Source organism: Camelus ferus, chromosome 13 (genome assembly GCF_009834535.1).
Source record: "Camelus ferus isolate YT-003-E chromosome 13, BCGSAC_Cfer_1.0, whole genome shotgun sequence".
Classification (NCBI taxonomy): Eukaryota; Metazoa; Chordata; class Mammalia; order Artiodactyla; family Camelidae; genus Camelus; species Camelus ferus.
The window spans coordinates 66,822,359-66,842,936 of record NC_045708.1 but is presented as its reverse complement, the minus strand read 5'-3'; the positions used below and the strand labels follow the sequence as shown (position 1 = coordinate 66,842,936).

Genomic DNA, 20,578 nt, shown 5'->3' with positions numbered 1-20,578 from the left:
TCGGTGTCTAGCACACAGTAGGCGCCCCATAACCACTGAATGAAAGATGCTACTAATCTTACAGGAGCAAATCCAGAAATTTCCCCATTATTACCAGTGAAGTAGACATTTTGGTCTGACTCTTAATGATTTTGCCTTTCCCGAGGACAAAAAGTATTTGCAAGAAGGCTAATAACTCAAGTTAACTAGTCTCTGAGATCTTGGATATAATAAAGTGAATACATATTTTGACCAACAGGAAGTTTCCAAAAGGAAATAATACTTAAAAACAAACTTACAAATTACAATCTATTTAAACTTTAATTTGTGCATTTGTGGTAATTTATGACTGCAAAACACTTTTTCTTAAAATGACATAAAGGCACATTTCATTTGAATGCATAGTGTACCATTCTAAAATATCCTAATTTCCTTACAAAGTGCTTGAGCAGTCACTTACACATACAGTAATAGCAAAATATATTTACACTCTATGGAGTTTAAAAATTTTTAACCTAAAATATATATATTTTAAAAACTACAGAAAAAATTAGTGCTTTCTTCAGCTTAATTGTGTGAATATACCCTGCCCTCTAATTATTTTTAGTGATTGACTTCAATTAAAAAAAAATTCTGTACACTGTGTAGTTACAAAACGCTATGTCAGTTTTTAATGCTAAAAAGTCTATTTTAGACATTGCTCTCTATGCATATTTGAGAACCAGAAAAGGTGAGCAGACTGTACCTCAAAAGTATTTAGTGTTTTTTTTTAATGTTGTATTAACACTGTTTACATTAAGACCAATTTAAGCTAAGATCCTCTACTGTCCTTTACCAAGGAAGTTAACTGGCATTTTAAAATAATTTTAAACATAAGTACTCCCTCTTTCCGTAAGATTTCCTCCAAAGGATCATGGGTAATAATCAATTTGTAAGGAAATAGGAATTATCTGTGAACAATTTTAATTGTTCTCAGAGTACAACAAAAACATGCCAACACATCCTGGTAAGGCTGAAGAATTTATAAATGCTTTAAGCTCAACTGTCTTATAATCAGTGTGCTTTCATTTTTTTCACAGGATTTAAACTTGAGCAATTTTAAAGATATGAGATCATGGTGATTGAATTGTTTAACTCAGTATGGTTAGTTAACAACTTGTTATTCCTGAGGTATGATGACCCTAACATGCTAATAAGCACAGAATCAATGATGGTGTTATTGAACTGAGGAAAAACAAAGTCATAGGCTAGGAGGGAAAATAATTAAAACAAAACAAAACAGAAATAAAAACAAACTCCAGGCAAGTAGAAAAGTCATGGCCTGCAAAAAGACTCTTCTATAAGAGCATTGAAAAAGCCACAATGGATCCTCTGAACAGTTGTAAAAAGTATTTGATCAAATTATTTTTGAGACTTTTGAGGTACAGCTTTAGTGTTATAATAATTTTTATAAAATATAGACTGTTTTATCAAAAATATTTATACATTCTGTTATAATATATTGCTTTTGCCCTCAGTAACTGCCAATATAAAATCTGGATCCAGTGGCCTAAAATGTACAAATGCACTTAATGTACATGCTGGAGTCTGAGGTGTCTGCTTGGCCACTGTACAAAGTGATGAAGTGGTGAAATTAAATAATAAACCTACAACACAGAATACATTACAACTTGCACATATACATGTTCACAGCATGTATACAATGATAATCCCTATGTTTTAACAAAGATATAGTTCTCTTCTACAGTAGACACAAGAAGATGAACTAGGTTGATAAATGTACAATGAATATCAAAAAAGGAGTAATCAGTTCACTGATTCTGGAAGAAGGTAGGACTGAACGTACTGAGTAGCTAGACTTTGGGAATGCATACAGGTAACAGCGTCTTGGTACAGGCTGGTCGTAAGTCCTCATTCTTAACATTTTAAGTAAATGTAGATGTACAGTTGTTCCTGTTTGTTTCACCATGGTTGGTTTAAGAAACAAAAAAGTTGTTTGGCAAGTAGCTCTGTTGGAAAGCTATGAGGCTCTGTTACATGGTTGGTAAAGGTAAGGCAATAAAATTTTTCTTCTAATAAATATAGAAAATTTATAATACAAGACATCAATTCATTTCGTTTAAAAAAAAAAAAGGCCCCAAAATGTGCACAAACTACCACTACATTTTTTTGATATTACAGTAATTTCTTTAAAAAAATAAGAGCATTTGCCTTATTCAAACAAAATCATACTGTGTGTGGATGGCAATGGCACCCCAAGCCCTCCTTCCTCTTTCTGGAAACGCAGCTGAGGGCAATGGCTCCTCAGCCCTGCTCCCACTTCAGGTGGGCACACGGCGAAGCTCGGGGCTGCAGAAGGGTGTTTTTTGTTTTTTTTTTTTCCTTTTTTAAAAATAAGACTATTGATCCAAAAGTATTCATCTGTGAGAGATTTTCACGGCCGATGTTCATTCAGCTTAAATTCCATGAAACTGTTTCCAGTGCTCGATTTACATTGAAAATACACTGAGAAGCCACTTTTCAAGACGGTATTAGAACAGTACTTTTAAACACATCTTCATATGTTTACAGTAACTCAGAAGCTATTGGTGGCAAATGAAGGGTTGCTATTTTTAAGAGGTCTGCTTGTGAGTCGGGTCTCCTTTGTTTCACAGTGTATAGGAACTCAACACCAATCAGCGATGTAGTCAAAATCTCTGAACATTTCCTGCTCCTCTTCTGAAAGTATCCTCGGTTCTCGAGGGGGAGTCAGAATAGGTGCTTCTGAGGTAAATTCATCATCAAAATTACTGACATCTTCCCGGCCTCTAATGGTAGGTACAAACGGCGGCTTTACTTTTTTGTCCATCAGAGCACTCCAATCAATTAGCTGCATTGCAAAATATAAAACGACCAGTTTAGCTTCCTACTCTTAATTCCTATAGTTTCATTAAAAAAAAGAATTAAACTTTCATACTTACTCGGAAAAATGGGTGCTTTTTTACATCCTCTGCATCTTTCTCTCCAGCTCCAAGGCGCCGCTCAGGATTTCTTCTTAATAACTAACACAACATAAAGGAAGAAATTTAAAATAAAACCCGGGACTTCATTGATAAGGATTTTTAGAACTTGCAAAGTTTAGACGCTTCTTTTGACGTGTGTTTGTCTAAACCATGCAACATCTACGACTGAAAAACAACTTCTAAAATTCTACTGAGAAATGTCTTCAATATAAAAGAAGTCAAGGAATTCAGAAACCACTGATTCTTACCCTTCTCATGATTGAGATGGCTTCTGTAGATAAGAACCTTGGGTACCTTACTTCATCGTTTACAATACTGTCAAACACTTCCTCTTCATCATCACCAGGAAAGGGAGACTAGAAGAAATATCTCTGAGTCAGTCAAATTGCATTTTAATACAGTAAAATCTTACCTATCTGAAGTTCTGAAGTACAACCAAGAACCAGGTAGTGGGGAAAAAAAGAAAAAGGAAAAACAAAAACAAAAAAACAAATCCACCGAAACACCAAGCAAATAAGGACTACACAAGGCCACAATAGACGCACAGAAGATATGTATCTATTATCCAGAGATACACCATATACTCCTGCGGAAATCTTCGTGTGGAAAGACAGAAGGAAACGGGTAAGGCAAATATGGTATTACGTGTTACTGCAGAGGGAAGCACAGAGTTTGAGGAAATACATCAGATATGGACGTGCTTTGAATTTCACAGCCAGTAGCAAATTAATGACAGGCAAAACACAGAGACTGTGGTGTAATGATGGCACTGAGAAGCAACTGCCCACAAAATTAACCCGAAAGGAACAAAAGAGCACACAATTACAGGCATATTTAATGCTCTATACACAATAGGTCTTAGGGCAGTTCAATAAGCAGAATATTAAACTGTTGCCCATAATGACAATAATGACCCCAAATCATAAAAAAGTAGTTAAGTAACATTCACTGTAACAATTTGATGTACACAGGCATGAACTCTCAACCACGTTGGAAATGTGGCCGTGAAGCATGACTTACTACCTCAGAATCTCAGATGACTCAGATCTGGCTGCTTGCTTCCTGTCAGTTTCAGTTATTAAAGAAAAAGAACCCAGAGCCAAGGGGAAGGCACTATTAGCGGAGAGCGCGATCTCTGCCCCGAAGCAATCTGTGAAAGTGAACTCAGAACCCAACTTCCTAAAGCTGGGCTGCTAATCTTACTGCTCATATCTAAGAAAACCTCAAACTTTTCAGTCATCTAACCTTAGTTATGATTTGCTAAAACCTGGTTTTATCAAGTTTGTTGTATCAAAACCAAGTTTGCTCATTCACTCATTCAAAACACGTAAGTCAAATACCTGCTATATGGGACAACATAAATTTTTCTGAGATTGAGACTGTAAGTTAGGGGAAAATTCTATTTCACAAGGATTCTCCATCAGAATTTCAAATGGTAACACATAGCTCTTTTGTCTCCTATTTGATCAGTCGATTCTGTATTTGAAAACTAACACTCTACAAGTCTCTGAACAGTGAAGATATATCTATGTATTTGTTAAGTTGTTAAAGTTCCTTTTTCCTGCAAATAGATTATAAACAAACAGGGCTCACAATGAAAGGCCAGCAAACGTGCTTTAAGCACACAGAAAAAGAACCCTGTAGTCTGCTCAGCCATCGAAGCCCTCACTCCAGTATCTGAGGCTGCTTCCAACTCCGCTGACACTTTCACTCCCATTCGGCACAGAGAAAGGGGCCCTGACGCATTAGTTGATTCCTACAGTCTTCCAAGTCCTCAAAACTCAGACAGATACAAATACAAACTTGAAAATGCACAATGTATCCAGTGAGTTTTCAATCATTTGTAGTAATAGAGGAATCAGATATAAACTTTAACTGAACCTCACTTTTATAACATTAAAAAAAGGTATTGTTTACATCTCACCAGTGCTATGGATGTGTGTACCAATGAGTTTTAAGTTTAGTTCTTTTCCTAACTACACTTTCAAAAAGGTGCTAAAAAGAAATGATGTTGCAAAAAGCAATTGTGAAGAAACAGCCAGATTCATTGTCTTTCATCTCCTAGTAAGTGAGAGCTTCATCAATTAGGAGCTCTTTTAAAAAAATATGGAATAGGAGCATCCCCATTTGTCCACTGCCACGTTCCCCAGACACACAATTAAGTGGCTCTCGATTCTATAGTATTTTGCAATAAACTCACATTTTTGCATGTCACCTCTAATGTGGCAAGTAAATTTTAAGCAAGCACATAATTTTTGTTAACTTAAATCTCATACATAATTGAATACTACATTTAAAAAACAAAAACAAAAGTGTTACTTAAAAAAGAAGAAGTTCAAGTGTGCCACAGCTTACAGAAGCAACTATAATGAGCACTTTTGGAAAGTAAAGACCACTGTGGATTAGGGATAAAATGTATCTTTCCATCTTAAAGCACCATGCACTTTTCTAAACAGGTGAAAAATTCAGATCTGAATCCTTGGTCTGAATAATAGAAACAAGTTTGGGTGGATTCAATACCCTATTCCTGGAGGCAGCAAAGCAGAGACAGGTGAAAATCTCAGCCCCACTGTATGAGAGCTGTGTGATTATAAGCAAGTTATTAGCCATTTTGGGTCTCTATTTATATGCATCTGAAAATAAACGTAAGACTCCTACTGAGCTCATTAAAGGTTGCTGGAAAATTAAATGAGCTAATATTTATACAGCACGTAGAACAGGGTCTGGCACACGGTAGACATTTTAATTGGCTACTTTCGCCCCTCTTTTCCAAGTTTCTACTCCAACTTGACATACCAAAAGGCACTGTCATTGGAGGAACTAAAATAATTTATTTGTTTGTTTGGGATAACTGTCACTAAACTGCAGTGCCAAACTTCAGAAATTTCTGACATTCAGTAATTCAGTCACCCCTTCATTCAGCTACTACTTCATTCCCACCTAGAATGTGCAAGGAAGGCTGCTGGCATTAGGGAAACCGGAACAATGAACCAGTCCCGTAAGATAATTTTTCTTGCATCTTGAGACCATCAAGCCCCTCTACTAAGGAGTTTTCAATTGCTTGACTAAATATTTACTCTTTTCTAATTCCACCCTAATTTACCATTTCCAACAATTTATAACAAGATAGATCAGCCTCCTTTTACTGCTTTATTAATCAGATATAATCCACTGTTTCCCAAGTGGTAACAATTTCTATGTACAAATAAGTTAGTCCAAGAAATTTAAGTTAATTTAAAGAAAACAGTAGGAAAAAATGTTACTCTTTTCGATTCTTCTGTGTTGCTTTTGAAGGTAACACTTATTTTGCCCAACGTATGGCTACTTTTCCTTATACAGAGTGCATTCTTTTTATTAGTCTTGCTTTCTATTTCCTATGAAATGATCAGTCATGTATGGTTGTGTTTTAGAATCATAAAGCATAATCATAGCAACACTGAAATATGAAGCTGTTTTCTAGTGTTAGTAACGCATTCCACAGACAATACAAAAATCTACAAAAGACAGTGAAGGTCAATGGAGAACACAGGCAACTGTAAGTATATTACAAATATTTATAACACTTTAAGTTCCACTTAGGCAGGAGCTGTACTAAATGGTTTTGTAAGTGACGTGCTGTGCGCTGTCAGTCACTTTTCTCTTCTCCCTATTTTACACCGCTTACCTCCCCAACGAGCATTTCATATATAAGCACACCAAGGCCCCACCAATCGACAGCCCTCGTGTAGGATGTTTCTGTTAACACTTCCGGGGCAAGAAATTCAGGAGTGCCACAGAATGTGCTTGTTCTGTCTCCATATCCCATTCCTGCAAAGAGGTAAAATTTAAATATTTGTTAGCAAAGGAAAAAATGAGCATGAAATTTAGAAGATGTCCTTAGGAAGCAAAATTAAAGGTGTGCATTTGTGCATGGTGTCCAGACTCAAGACACAGCAAGGACTTTTAAAGAAAATGCTAAGGACTGGTAGAGAAAACTGTGCAACAGCAACTCATACTATTTAATTAATGGGTAAAAATAAGTACATAAAGGTTCCATACTTTGTTTTATTATTTATTCTTTCTATCTTGTCACTTCTTTACATTTACATTACAAATGCTCCACGTGCTGCTAGGAAGTTAAATTTAAAATAGTATGCATTTATTTTGATTGAAAATCTCAAATGAATCTGTAAGACTATGGGAGCAAAACTTGAAGGGCATAATTAAATACAATAACACATTAAGGTGGAGGAATTTCCCCCCTTAACATTTCTTTAATTTTGTCATATTCTTTTTTTTATTTTCAATAAAATGCCATTTTAAAAAATAGTTGATACAATATCTATATTAGTTCTACACAAGCCTTTTAAGTGACTTGGAGAAGATTAAGAAAACAAAGACAGAAACAGAACTAACATTTTTGATTTTTATGATTTTTATTTTCTGCTCTGATCACATTAATTAATCCAACTACTTATGAATTAAACATTCACTGAGTACTTAAGATGTGCCAAGCACTACACTATATGCTATGGAAAGAGAGCTAAATAATAAGAGGCTACCAGAGAAGAGGGGGAGACAGACAATGTTCACTACAGTACACTGTATTAAATGTACCTATGCGTTATATATTAGGCACTGTGCCATATGCTTCTCTCTAATTCTCATAGTTACCCTAAGCAAGAAGAGTTCTATTCATTTTATAGCTGAGGAAACAGACTCAATGAGCGTAAGAGTAACTCATCCAAAGACACACAGCAAGTAAGTGGCAGAGCCAGGATTCAAACCTAAGACTGTCTGGTGCGCGAGCCTATGCTCTCTGCACTTTCTTTTGCTGCCTTTGACTCAGACTCCCTGGGTACGTACTTGTTCACGCACACGCAAACGATTCCTGAGGGGTATGAATATTTCTTATTTAAAATGTTAAAAGTTTTAAGAAGCAGGGGAGTTTTTAGGCCTATATAATTTACTCTGCACAATCTCAGCAGAGCAAAAAATCTGGTGCTTAACCAATGCTTTCTTAGAGTAGTGACAGAGAATCTTAGTTTTAAACTATAATTTCTGAAAACCTAACCTTATTCATATTCACAGAATAAATTCTTAATAATGTGATAAGTAGGTTAAATGAACAATCCAACATGTCTCAATAAAGAATAAATTAAAGTTAAAAATACACTTTGCTTTCCATAGACAGGCTTGAAAAGAATTAAAGTACCAAGGAATAGTAATCTATTAGAAAAAGCACTTTAAAATATCTAATTACCTTCTTTGCAAAGACCAAAATCGGCAATTTTCACAAAGCCCTCTGTATCTAGCAATAAGTTATCCAATTTCAAATCTCTGTTCAGGGTAAAAAAATGCAAAATGAAAAAAAAATCAATAAAATCAGTAGATAATGTAGTAAAAAAATCATTTCAATAAGAGCCATATTTTCTCTTTACTAAAAAAAAACTGAGTTTTTTCAAATTAGGGTTGAGATTTAAATACTGTCTTGCAAGTATTCATTTTCTTCCTTTTGGCAAGTTTATTACTTTATATAACACAGCTTCTGACTAATTTTCCCCGTTATATAGAAAAGGAAAAATGTATTTAAAAGAGGAATGTTTTATCTATTTAAATACGTATTTTAAAGCATAGGAGGAGTTCAAGTGTATTTAACTCAATTTTTATTAATTTGTTATTCATGATAATCTGACTTCTAAGTTTGACGTTTGCCTACCCACCATCCATAAGAAAGAACTGTCAAACTAACAGTACAAATAAGGTGTCTGGGAGTAGGTTTAACCAAACTTCTAAGGGAATAATTCAAAATAAAGAGAAAGTTACTGAGTATACTAAATGATTGCAAGTTAGGTTGAAAATTTTATTCTTTGAGTAAAATAGGGCCATGAGGAAACCATTACCTTGGGAATATTGTAAGACGTTTGAATAAACTGATGTTTATACTCCTTTTAATTCTGACCAGCCCTCCCAGAACTTGCCCAACCTACAGTGATACCATTCAAAGTGTGGCCCACAGACGAGCTGCTGGGCTGTGAACTCTCTGTTCCTTCCTGGTCTGTGATGTGGGGAGGAGTCTGTGCCAGCACAGAAGTCAGTTCTGGCACCAAGCACACTGTTTAGCTGATGGCAAGACTTAGTGAAGGAAGCAGAGTGATGTCTTACAATCTGGCACAAGCTACTCATCACGGACAAATTTTGAGGAGTCGTCGTCTACAGACGTTTTCTGTAGTGGGTCTAATGGACGCAAAATATTCACCAGGATGAATATTGTTGGCAAACTGTGTTATCACAAGCCAATTTATAATCTGACTATTCTACTTGGGGAATGGGCAGAAGAGCACGAACAAAGAAGCTCATCACACGGTTACTGTGTGAAACATGTCTTTCAAAATTGGAGTCTACCTTTTTCAGAGGTCACTCATCATATGAAAGATAAAATTAAGAAGCTGATTAAACACAAAATATCCTTATTTATTTTTAATTCTAATTCATATAAAAATAAGCAACTAGAAAGTATCAAAACTTTACTTACCTATAAACAATTTTGTGTTCATGTAAATACTGCAACCCGAGCACTACACATGCAGCATAAAATCTGTGTGAAAAATTAAATCAAAAGAAGTTTATTAAGTTCCACTGCTCTCGAATTCCAGTTTATACTTTTATGTTCAGAGCAGAATTCTATAGTTCATTATTTCACAAACACTTACCATGTGCCAGACATGTAAGTAAGACATGTGCTAAACATTAGGGCTAAAATAAAAAAATAAGAAAAATACAGTCTCTAAAACGGAAGCCAGTATCTTTGCCTGGTGGAGTCACGGAAGCCTGTGGACAGCAGACATCTGACCTGGTTCTGTAGAAGTAATTACACCATGACATAAAGGCGGAAGGATGCTGTGAAAGGCAGGAATTTTGTGGGGAAATGTGGGGCATCCCCCTAAGAGGGAAAGGACCAGAGGTATCAAAGGTGTAACATGTTTGACAACCAATAACAAGTTTGTTGTGGCTGAAATAAAGGATGGGGAAGAAATGGTGGGCGATGAGGCTGAAGAGACAGCCTGAGGTCAAGTCATGAAGGACTCTGAATTCTGTGTTATGAATGCAGGCATACGTTGTTTTACTGCATTTTTACCTTACTGTGCTTTGTAGATAATTGCGTTTTTTTTTTTTTTAAACAAAGTGAAGGTTTATGGCAACCCTGCAAGAAACAAGACTATAGGTTCCATTTTTCCAACAGCGTTTGCTCATTTCAGGTTTCTATATCACATTTTGGAATTCTCTCAATATTTAAAACTTTTTCATCATTGTTGTATTTGTCATGATGATCTATGATCTTTGATGTTATTATTGCAAAAAAATTACAATTTGCTGAAGGCTCAGGTGACAGCATTTTTTTTTTAGCAATAAAGTATTTGCTAATCAAGGCATTTACATTTTTTTAAGACATAATGCTATCTCACACTTAATAGATTAAGGTATAGTGTAAACATAAGTTTTATATGTACTGGGAAACCAGCAAATTCATGTGACTCACTTTATTGTGACATTCATTTTATTGCGGTGGCCTGGAACCGAACCTGCAGTATCTCCAAGGTATGCCTGTACTGAAAATTCTTCCCTTAGCAATAGCCAGTCAAACCATTTCAGTTGGGACAGAATGATCAGATTTATGTTAGATTTTTCTTGATAGTAGTGTGAAGGTCAGAGTGGAAGCAGGTGTATACTCAGAGGGAAAAGGAGCAGACAAGGCTAGAATGAAAGTACAGATGAAGACCCTGAGTACCTCTAACGTAGCAGCAAGAGAGTAAGAGATGGATTCAAGGGAGACCACAACCAGCATGGCAGGACTTGGTGTCTTATTAACTAGGAAGGATGAGGGAGAGGGAAAAGCTTAAGATAACTATGCTCAAGGTTTTCTTCTTCATGTAATGAACAGGTAATGAAATACACAAATAGCTCAAATTTTATAGGGAAGATGAGTTTGGTTTTAGACATGTTGACTTCAAATTGCCTTGAGGCAGCTGAAGATGTCTAGAAATTGGATAAACAAGTTTGGATCTTAGGAAAACTTCAATCCAGTAGAATATTAACTCTTTAGGGACAGGACCATGTTTGTCTTTTTCAGCATTTAGCCTGATACATAAAAGCCTCACTGAATGAGGAGGTAGGTAATAAAGAATGAACTTTAAAATGCAGATCTGTCTTCAAAGTAGAACCTATAAGGAGACACTTAAAAATCAGTTCTTAATTTGACAAGCAATACACGGACATTTCCTCTATTAAATACACATAATGCCCCTGGCCCCACAGCACAGGATCTCCTTCATCCATCTCCATCTTGCCCCAAGCCACTACCATCCACACAGATAACTAGTCCTGTTAGTTTTGTGAATGTTCTTCAAACTTTTAGAATGCATTCATATGACCATGTAGATAATATGTATTTACGTTTACTTATTTTTATAAAAATGGAACCATAATTTGGAGAATTTAAATATGCAATTATTTATAAATATTTGATTATATGTTATATCTTATTGAATTATCAGGAGTTTAAAAGATCCAGCTGAAGTCCATCAAAACAAATGTGATTCTCAAATTGCTTAAGGTAGTCTTTTCTTTTTAATTAGCAAACTTATTTTAGTGGCAAAATAATGTTGTAACAATTGTAAAAATATCTTGATTTCTCTTTTCTCTGTAAACAGATTGCCCTAATGATACTTAATAAATAACTGGGTATATACTATTTAAAACATCTATTTCACTGAATGCTTCCATGGCAGGTACTATGTTAAATATTTTATCAACTTATTAATTTTCAAATCAAACCTTTAAGATAAATATAGAAGCAGAAAATGAAGTTCTCAAAGAGAGAGTAACTAACTTATCTAAACTCACACAGCTAGAAAACAGCAAAGCTAGGAATCAAACTGATTTCAGTTTCATAGTCCCAGGCAGTAAGAACAGTTTGCCCAGGGTACGCCAGCCACTCTTCTGGGCGCGCTGCTAGCACGCAGAACAGACACGGTCCTTGCTCCTGCTGCTGTGTGAGGGGAGGCAGACAATAAAAATGTAAACAATAAATTAAGATGATTCCAGGTATAGATGAAGTGCTAAGCAGAATACAAATAGAAAATAGAACAGAGTGGCCTAATTTAGACCCTCGTGATACAGTGGTATTTCAGGTAAAAGTACTCAGGAGAGGACCTTCAAAGAAATGACATTTGAGGTGAGACCTGAATGGTTAGAGGGAGGTACTTCAGATATGAAATACTGCAATGTAGCATTTTATTCTTGTATTTCACTGGGCTTGTTTCATTGATACTATATAATTTGTATTCTCAGAAAAAATAAAAAGTTTCAGGATTTTATATTTAAAAAAAAAGGCATAACAAAACAAAAATAAATTCCCACAGCAGTTAGCACAGGGCTAGGCACAGTCCAGATGTCCTGATATTAATCTTTAAACATGCAGGAGATGGATTATTAGTAGCTCTCTATTACTTTGTGGTTTTGCCTCCTTTTCTGAAAGCTTCACTACCATCAGAACTAAAGCCGTATTTCTTCATTGGAAACTTAAAAGTGTGACAGTACGACTACTGTCTACTCTACTGCATCTCTAATGGTTATGGCAAGAATCAAATCAAGGAGTGAAAGTGAAAATGTTACACCAATGTTAGCCGCCAGAATACAGACAAGTGATAATAATTCAATAATGAACCCAATAAAGGTTTACTATTGGCTTACGATTTTTATGATTTGGGATATGCTTTGGAGGTAGAATTTGGATGCTGCACGTAAGAGAAAAAGAGAATCCACAACGATCCCTGTGTTTTGGCTTGAACAACTGGTAGGCGGTACTGCCGGTTAGTAAGACAGAGAAGAACAGTGGAGTGACAGGCTGGGGGCGGGGATGGGAAACACCAGGAGTCCAGCCTGAGCTGTTAAATGTGAAATACCTACTAGCTGTATGAAGGGCAAGCTGGCCGCTGAGTGTTATCAGAGCTGAAAGTTTAGGAAAGAGGTGAGGGCTGAAGGTGTCAACCTGGTGAACACCTGCACACAGAGCAGAGCTATTAAGAGCATTTTCCTAGGTTCACAGCTCCAGATCGTAGCGCCAACACTTACGAGCTGTACAGCGGGGATGACGACAGGGGAAGAATATATACACGTGGATGTTCAATCACAAGTGTTCGCTATTAATTATTTTTATGCATTTGAATAAGCAAAATTCATACAATATCAGATTCAAAAACTACAAAAAGGTTATAGTGGAAAGTCTGCATTCTCCGCCTCTCACTGGAAGCGATATGCATACCAGTTTCTTTCATATTCTACCAGAGATGTTGTGTACACACGTGCAAACAAATAATACTGCTTCTTTTAGATTACCCTTTAAATGCAAATACAAATATCTCATACGGATATATGATACAAACTCTTCTATACTTTCTTTTTTCACTTAACAATGTACTTTGAGTATAGTTAATATTTAAAGCCATGGTCCTAGATAGCATTCCCCAGGGAGAAAATATTATTAGGAAAAAAAGAGGAATTTTATTAAAATAAACCTAAATTGTATATTTAAATGATCAAGTGTGATTTAGGGTAATCCACGAAACTTTCAACATGGAGAACAGAGAAAAACAGATACATTTACATATGGCACAAAGGTAAGTAAGGAGTCCTAATATTCCTTGCAGAGATCTGTTTTCCATTTGGGGGAAAAATAAATCTAAAATTTAGACAGCTTTTTTCCCTTCCCAAAAAGAAACAGTCATGGAGGACCTCAGAAAACGTCTCAGTACTCACACAGCTCTTGGTTCAGAAAAGACGTCAGCATGAATGTGCATCATGAGGTCCCCGCCGGCAGCATATTCCATTACAAAGCAGACGTGCTCTTTGGTTTGGAAACATGCAAAAAGGTTCACCAAAAAGGGATGCCTTACACTATTCACAGTTTCAAAAATTCTTTTTTCACACATCAGGCTGTAAGAGAAAACATTTAAAAATCACTATTTTTTTAAAAACTTCTAATTGGAAATAACGTTCTTTAAAAATTACTAAACTCTAAAATAAGCAAAATTCTTAACTATTATAACTTTAAAACCATAAAATTTGTCTTAGTTTTGCTATAAATGCTTTGAAAAATTTGGACTACTTGCTATATATAACGTCAACAGAAATATATTTAAAAAAACTAAATACGATTAGCATGACACAAAACTCGCAGTGACTGTATCAGAGTAGCACACACACGGTTAACGGGTACAGTTAATAAAAAGGCTTAATTAGGGGTGAACTGTGAAAGTTTATCAGGAATTGGCCAAAGGATTTAGCAACTTTAAATTTTTAGGGCATAACTTTAAAATATAAAGTTTGTGATCAAGGTAATTTCGAGGACTGTATATGTTTATAATTCATAAGTAATGGTATCCAAATATTCTATCATATAAGAAGTTGTGGGGTAAAGATATACCATATAAAATTTTAATTTAGAAGTCTAACTGGAAAATAAAGAGGATACACAGGGCATTCTACAACAGGCCTCAAGGAAGCTCCTGGAGAGAAAAACAATTTATCTATGAGGTCTGCAGCTATCCCAGGTTTTCCCTGTAAGAACGCTTACAAGAACAGTGGTCAAACTTACTGGCTCTGAAACATTAATTTTGCCTAAACAGCAAAAAATACCACTTTTCTTTTTCAACTTCACTTAAAACTCAGAGCAGAAGAACATCAGGTCACATATGACTCAAACAGAACCTGGAATTAACATTTTAAGCACCTGATCAAAAGAAATATACCAACAGACAAATTTTATTAACAACTGTATTATATTTATGTTTCTAATACAAAAATAGGCACTTTTTCTGGTTTGTTTTTGAGACCGGAATAAAAAATGGATGTTAATGTCTGTTTAAAAGCATTAATAATGCTTTTATTTTTAAAATAAAAGAACTGGTTAGATTTTTTGTGTGTGTGTGGTTGTTGTTGATTTCAAAATGCCAAACTAAAGTCCAGATGTTGGAGGGAGGCAGACCCATTTTCCTTTCTTTTGAGTCTTTTAAGAGTTAATTTTAAAATGTTAATCATTTAAAGATTAAAGCATTTATTTGGGTATTCAGATTATATTGCTATAACTCAAAAATATTAAATAGAATTTTGAAAACATTTAAAAGTACACCTGCTGTGTAGGAGGATCATGTAATTTTGAAGCTATGTTAATATAGCTGTCTTCTGGGTTACAAACTCAAAATACCTGTTCAGTTTTAAATACTGACAGTAAATGGGGCTATTATAAAATAGCGTTTAAATTCTATTGAATATGGTCACATTCTAGATAAACTCCTATGCTCTGATTTCACACAATGTATTTATAATTTTACATATACTCAGGAACAGAAAGCCCCACTGTAATCATTTTTAAAGCGCTGGCCTTATGTCTACATACATTTGCCAGGTTTCTAAATGACTACAAATTTAAGTCATTATTAGAAATAAATTCATGGAAGATTAAAAAGAAAGTTAATAGCTTCGACTTTATCACCATTTAAGTTTATTGGAAAGTAATGTTCAATTGGGCAAGATCTATGCGATGGATTTTAAAACAACTGATTTACTATATCAATCTAAATTTTGGCTAATGTAGACAAAATATTCAGATGAAATAAGACAAACTGACAAGACGTCTTGGTCTCAAGTGGATGACAAACATGGCCTCTTGACTGTCTATGGTTTATATTTATGGGTGAATTACTAATAAACTATGGGGGAATTTATGGAAGAGTCATTAATTCTCAACGGGATGAGTATGAGGTTAGACCTGTGTTGAACATGCAAATGGTCTAAAGGATTGATCAGAGAACGTCTCTTAAAATGGTTTTAATGCCATAGGAATTCTTTGATGAAGACTGACAGTAATGATGAGGACTGGGTAGATGTCTTACGTCTATTAGGTAAACGAGAAAGGCTCTTTATAGACCCAAATCATCACAACAATTTTAAGCATTTCATAGCACACCAAAAAGCCGCTCCGTAAGAGTCTTTAACTATTCCCACCCTAATCTAAACTGCATGTTCTCCCTGAAAGCCCACGGAACAATCAAACCTCATTCAAAACTTTAAACTTCACTCATTCTGTCCAGAACATTTTCCTCTAAATTGTCATTTTTCTTCTCTCCATGTTCCCAAATATCTTCCACCTTCCGAAGAACAGCACAAACCCAATCTTCTTTACGAGGCCTTACCTAAACCCACCAGCACACCTTCACCCTGATGTTCCCATTTATGAGCTGCTACTGTCTTTACTGTTTATTTTAAACTCAAACATATCTAGTCTCTTTTACTTACATAACTAGTGTATTTCTGTTTTATCTCCCTAAGCAGCTAGTTCTAGCCTAACTTTTTTGTGCACTTCCTTCCCAGTACATTATTAGACATGCAGGAAACTTAAAACCTTGTACAGATAGTTATTTTGGTCAGTGGAAACCACATCATTAATAAGGCCAGCCTTAGGATTGAAGTGTGTGTGTGTGTGTGTGTGTGTGTGTGTGTGTGTGTGTGTATTATATAAAAAAATCTGACTAGCTGTGCTTTTGTTCTACAACTGCAGAAGTATACTTCCACAGCTATTCTGTTCTCTTGAAATATGAACTGATAAAAAAAAAAAGGAAGCTGAGTGAGAAGGCGTAACAATGACATAAATTTGACATGCTTAGAAGTGGGGAAGATGGGACTGAGAAAAAAGGTTCTACTACTGGTGGGTGGCGAATGTGATCTTTGTATATAAATCATATTACTCAGGAGTTAGTGCATAATTTGTATCCCTTTAAAAAGATGTAGATTTGTGGTTACCAGAGATGGGGGTCGAGAGAGGCGAAACTGGATGAAGGCAGTCAAAAGGTACAAACTTCCAGTTATAGGTACATAAGTACTAGGGATGTAATGTATAACATGATAAACAAAATTAATATTGCTGTATGTTATATATGAAACAAGAGAGTAAATCCTAAGAGTTCTCATCACGAGGAAAAATAGGTATTTTTAAAATTTGTTTAACTTCATTTCTATGAGATGATGTTTACTAAACTTACTGTGATAATCATTTCATGATGTATGTAAGTCAAATCATTATGCTGTACACATGAAACATGCTGCACTGCATGTCAATTATATTTCAATAAAACTAGAAGAAAAAAAAGCAAAAAAAAAACCGTAACAAAGTAAGGGGCTGATTTGGAACTTTCTAAGATTTAAGCAAAATAATAAAATTTACACTAGAGAAAGAATATTTAGAAAAAGTATTATCAAGAACCATTAAGCATTTAAAAAACATCTACAAAAAATAAACGACTAATATGCAATAACACTGAATTCTATGGAGCTATTATTAACAAGGATGAGCTAGAAAGTGAATATAAAGGATTCTGCTTACTTGTTTACCATTCAGACTTGCAAGTAATAAATATATTACTTTAAAAAACTTGCTTGTCTATTTTCTTAATTTTTTTCTTGTCTTCCTCTAATTGCTCCTTTTTTGCTGCCCTCCTCAAATTCCTCTGAGTTTTAGTTCTCACTCTGAATCTTACATTTCTCTGTTTTCCCAGTTCTACCAGAGATTATTTTACTTCCATGTTACTGAATACGTGGATTTATAACTGACGTTAGATAAAGATCACTCATCAACTTTTCACCAACGCTGGATCAAGTTTAAGTACGGGTAATGTCCTAGTTCTGGCTAAAGCTTCATTCTCTAATCTGGACGTTCTTTTTTAATAGCAATATTAACATTATTATGTCTAGATTAAATGAGAAAGTGTTTTCCTACAGAGACAGGGCTCAAAGTTGTAACAATGTAGTAACAATATAGGAGAAAGCTATTTAAACCACAAGGTAGTACCAGTTTCCCATTATGAACAGTAGTAGTACCAGTTTCCTATTATTTTAGGATATAAATGAATTTACTATTTATGGATCTGGAATAAATATTCTTAAAAGAAAAACATCTGACCTTACTATTATTGTAATTATAAAGAGACTGACAGTGCAATTAAAGGTTTGCATTAGCTACTTACATAACAGAAAAATACAGTTCTAAGCATATAATATGGTGTTCAGAATACTTCATAAATATTAAGCAAAATCCTCTCTGAGTAGTTTTAGATCAAGAAAGAGTTTATTTTGATGTAATTGAGGAGTATGACGAACAGGTAAAAAAAAGGAGAACTCCAAAAGGAAAAGATTTTTTTACACAAAGGAAACTCACATCTTTTAAGATCTATCCGAATTCTAAGAACTTCCTATATGATGGGAAAAAATTAAAAGCAGCAATCTGATGTATCTATATGGCACTTGGAACAATTTGGTAAGGCAAGTACTACCAAAAAATGTATTTTTAAAATGTATACTTTAACTGAGGCTCAGAGATGTTCAGTGAATTGCCCTGGGGTCAAATAATGAACTAAGAAGGAACAATCAGGACTAGAGAAGTGTTCTCACTCAAGTCCCAGGCTGTTTTCATTAGACAGGGCTGTCTTCCATTAATACTAATTGATGCTTCCTGGTGGTTTAACAAAAATAGTTGCAAATATCTAATAAAAGTCTCTTTCTGTAATAAACATGCCATTTGTTATATAATAATTTCCATGTTTATAAACACTCCATTAATTTGGAATTTGAATAAAAGTATATTCTCTAACCTAATTACAGTATTACCTCCAAAGTCCTTACATTTTAACAACTGTCTGTTAAGATGTATCCATATCAGTTTACACCCAGAAAGGTAAGATGCTCTGGTCAAAAAAATGTTACTTTAAGAAAAAGAGAGAGAGAAAAAAAGAACAGACAGGTGCATTTTAAAAAGCAGAATATATTAACCATTCAGTTAACTGAAGATAATTTATAAATGATATTTTATTACTTCTGGAATATGAAATGAGAAATAGCCTCCCCCAACCACAGATGCGTAACAGATCTTATTCCATATAAACACTAACACTTCCAAGTATAAGCTTATTAGTATTAGTTTAAACCATTTGTCATCTTTCCTTGGTATCCATTAACCAGTAAACTGTCGTAAGAGTGGGGAGGAGGGTTGGCTAGAAAGAAAATATTTAATTAATGCCTACCTTATGCATTAACTTAGTTTCTTTACATATCATAGCTGCCCCCTGAACAACACGGGGTTAATCTGTGCATAACTTACAGTCGGCCCTCTGTACCTGCAGCTCCTCCACATCTGTGGCTTCAACTAGCCACAGACCATGGAAACATATTTTAGTATTTACTATTGAAAAATATCTGTTTTAAGTCGACCCGCACAGTTGCAACCCATGTTGTTTAACAGTCAAATGCATTATGAAAATAGAAAGTTGCAATATGTACATCGATTGTCATAATATCAAATTACAACTTCGGAAAAATAAACAATTTAATTAAAAAAAAACTAACCTGTCTACTTCATCTCGAGCCACAATGTCTCCTTTCTTTAAGGCTTTTATAGCAAACATCTCATTTGTGTGTTTATATTCAGCCAAAAGTACCTGAGGTGAGATTAAAATAATTATTTCCCATTTGAGCTACTACTTTTGTAGGCATTCCAAGAAAATGTAAAAGATTACCTTTCCAAAATGTCCTCTGCCCAAGACAGCACAGCATCTGAAGTCTTGTAGATTAAACTGAAACATCTGTTGAGATCTGAAAACAGGGAGGCCAGTTAAAAACAAGGCAAAAGCACGGGGCCAAATGGGCAGGAGCAAGGCTGTGTGTGTCTTCTGTACCTTCTGTCCTCAAGTTCATGATCACCACTGTATTCGAGAACTGACTGAGGAATATCAGGTTCATATTCAGAATGCGATGTTGGAAGTACACTATTTCTGTCATTTTCAGTGTCAAAAATAGTTTCTGAAACCTGTAAAATATTAAACACTCATTAAATCATAGAAACATTCACAAAACAACTTACTAGGTAAGGACAGTTAAAAAAATATTAGAAGTCAATATATATATGAGTGAGAAAATAAAATTCAGGTATTGGATATTCATTCTTATGGTTATTAATTCTACATTACTCTTATCTAAAAATGTAAAAAAAGAAATAGAGTGGAAAAACTGAAAACACTAATTTGAAAACGTATATGCACCCCAACTTCACAGCAGCACTATTTACAACAGCCGAGACATGGAAGCAACTGAAGTGCCCACCAACAGATGACTGGTTTAAGAAGATGTGATGTCTATACATACAATGGAGTATTACCCTGCTATTAAAAAAGAAATTCTGCCATCTGCAGCAATGTGGATGGACCTAGAAAATATTATGCTTAATGAAGTAAGTCAGACAGAGAAAGACACTGTATGGTATCACTAACACATGGAATCTAAAAAATAATACAAACGAATGTGTATATAAAACAGAAACAGACTCACAGACATAGAAAACAAAACTGTGGTAACCAAAGGGGAGAAGGAAAGAGGGAGGGACAAATTAGGGGTATGGGATTAGCAGATACGAACCACTATATACAATGGAAAAGCAAAAAGGATACACTGTACAGCACAGGAGTTACACCACCATCCTGTAACAACCTGTCATGGATCAGAATCTGCAAAAA

At 34.9% G+C, this 20,578-nt stretch overlaps 1 protein-coding gene across 2 annotated transcripts in view; it reads right to left on the bottom strand.

Moving 5' to 3' along the window:
* Positions 1-274: 274 nt before the first annotated feature.
* Positions 275-20,578, bottom strand: part of PKN2 (protein kinase N2) — a 110,938-nt gene continuing 90,634 nt past the window's right edge. For both annotated transcript variants that reach the window (XM_032494735.1, XM_032494736.1), the window contains 10 exons: positions 19,745-19,875; positions 19,586-19,661; positions 19,416-19,507; positions 13,779-13,955; positions 9,496-9,558; positions 8,224-8,300; positions 6,646-6,788; positions 3,230-3,337; positions 2,940-3,020; positions 275-2,848 (listed from right to left, as the gene is read on the bottom strand). In XM_032494735.1, coding sequence (XP_032350626.1) covers positions 2,645-2,848; positions 2,940-3,020; positions 3,230-3,337; positions 6,646-6,788; positions 8,224-8,300; positions 9,496-9,558; positions 13,779-13,955; positions 19,416-19,507; positions 19,586-19,661; positions 19,745-19,875 — 1,152 coding nt within the window. In that variant the 3' untranslated portion in view covers positions 275-2,644. The remainder of the gene's footprint in view (positions 2,849-2,939; positions 3,021-3,229; positions 3,338-6,645; positions 6,789-8,223; positions 8,301-9,495; positions 9,559-13,778; positions 13,956-19,415; positions 19,508-19,585; positions 19,662-19,744; positions 19,876-20,578) is intronic.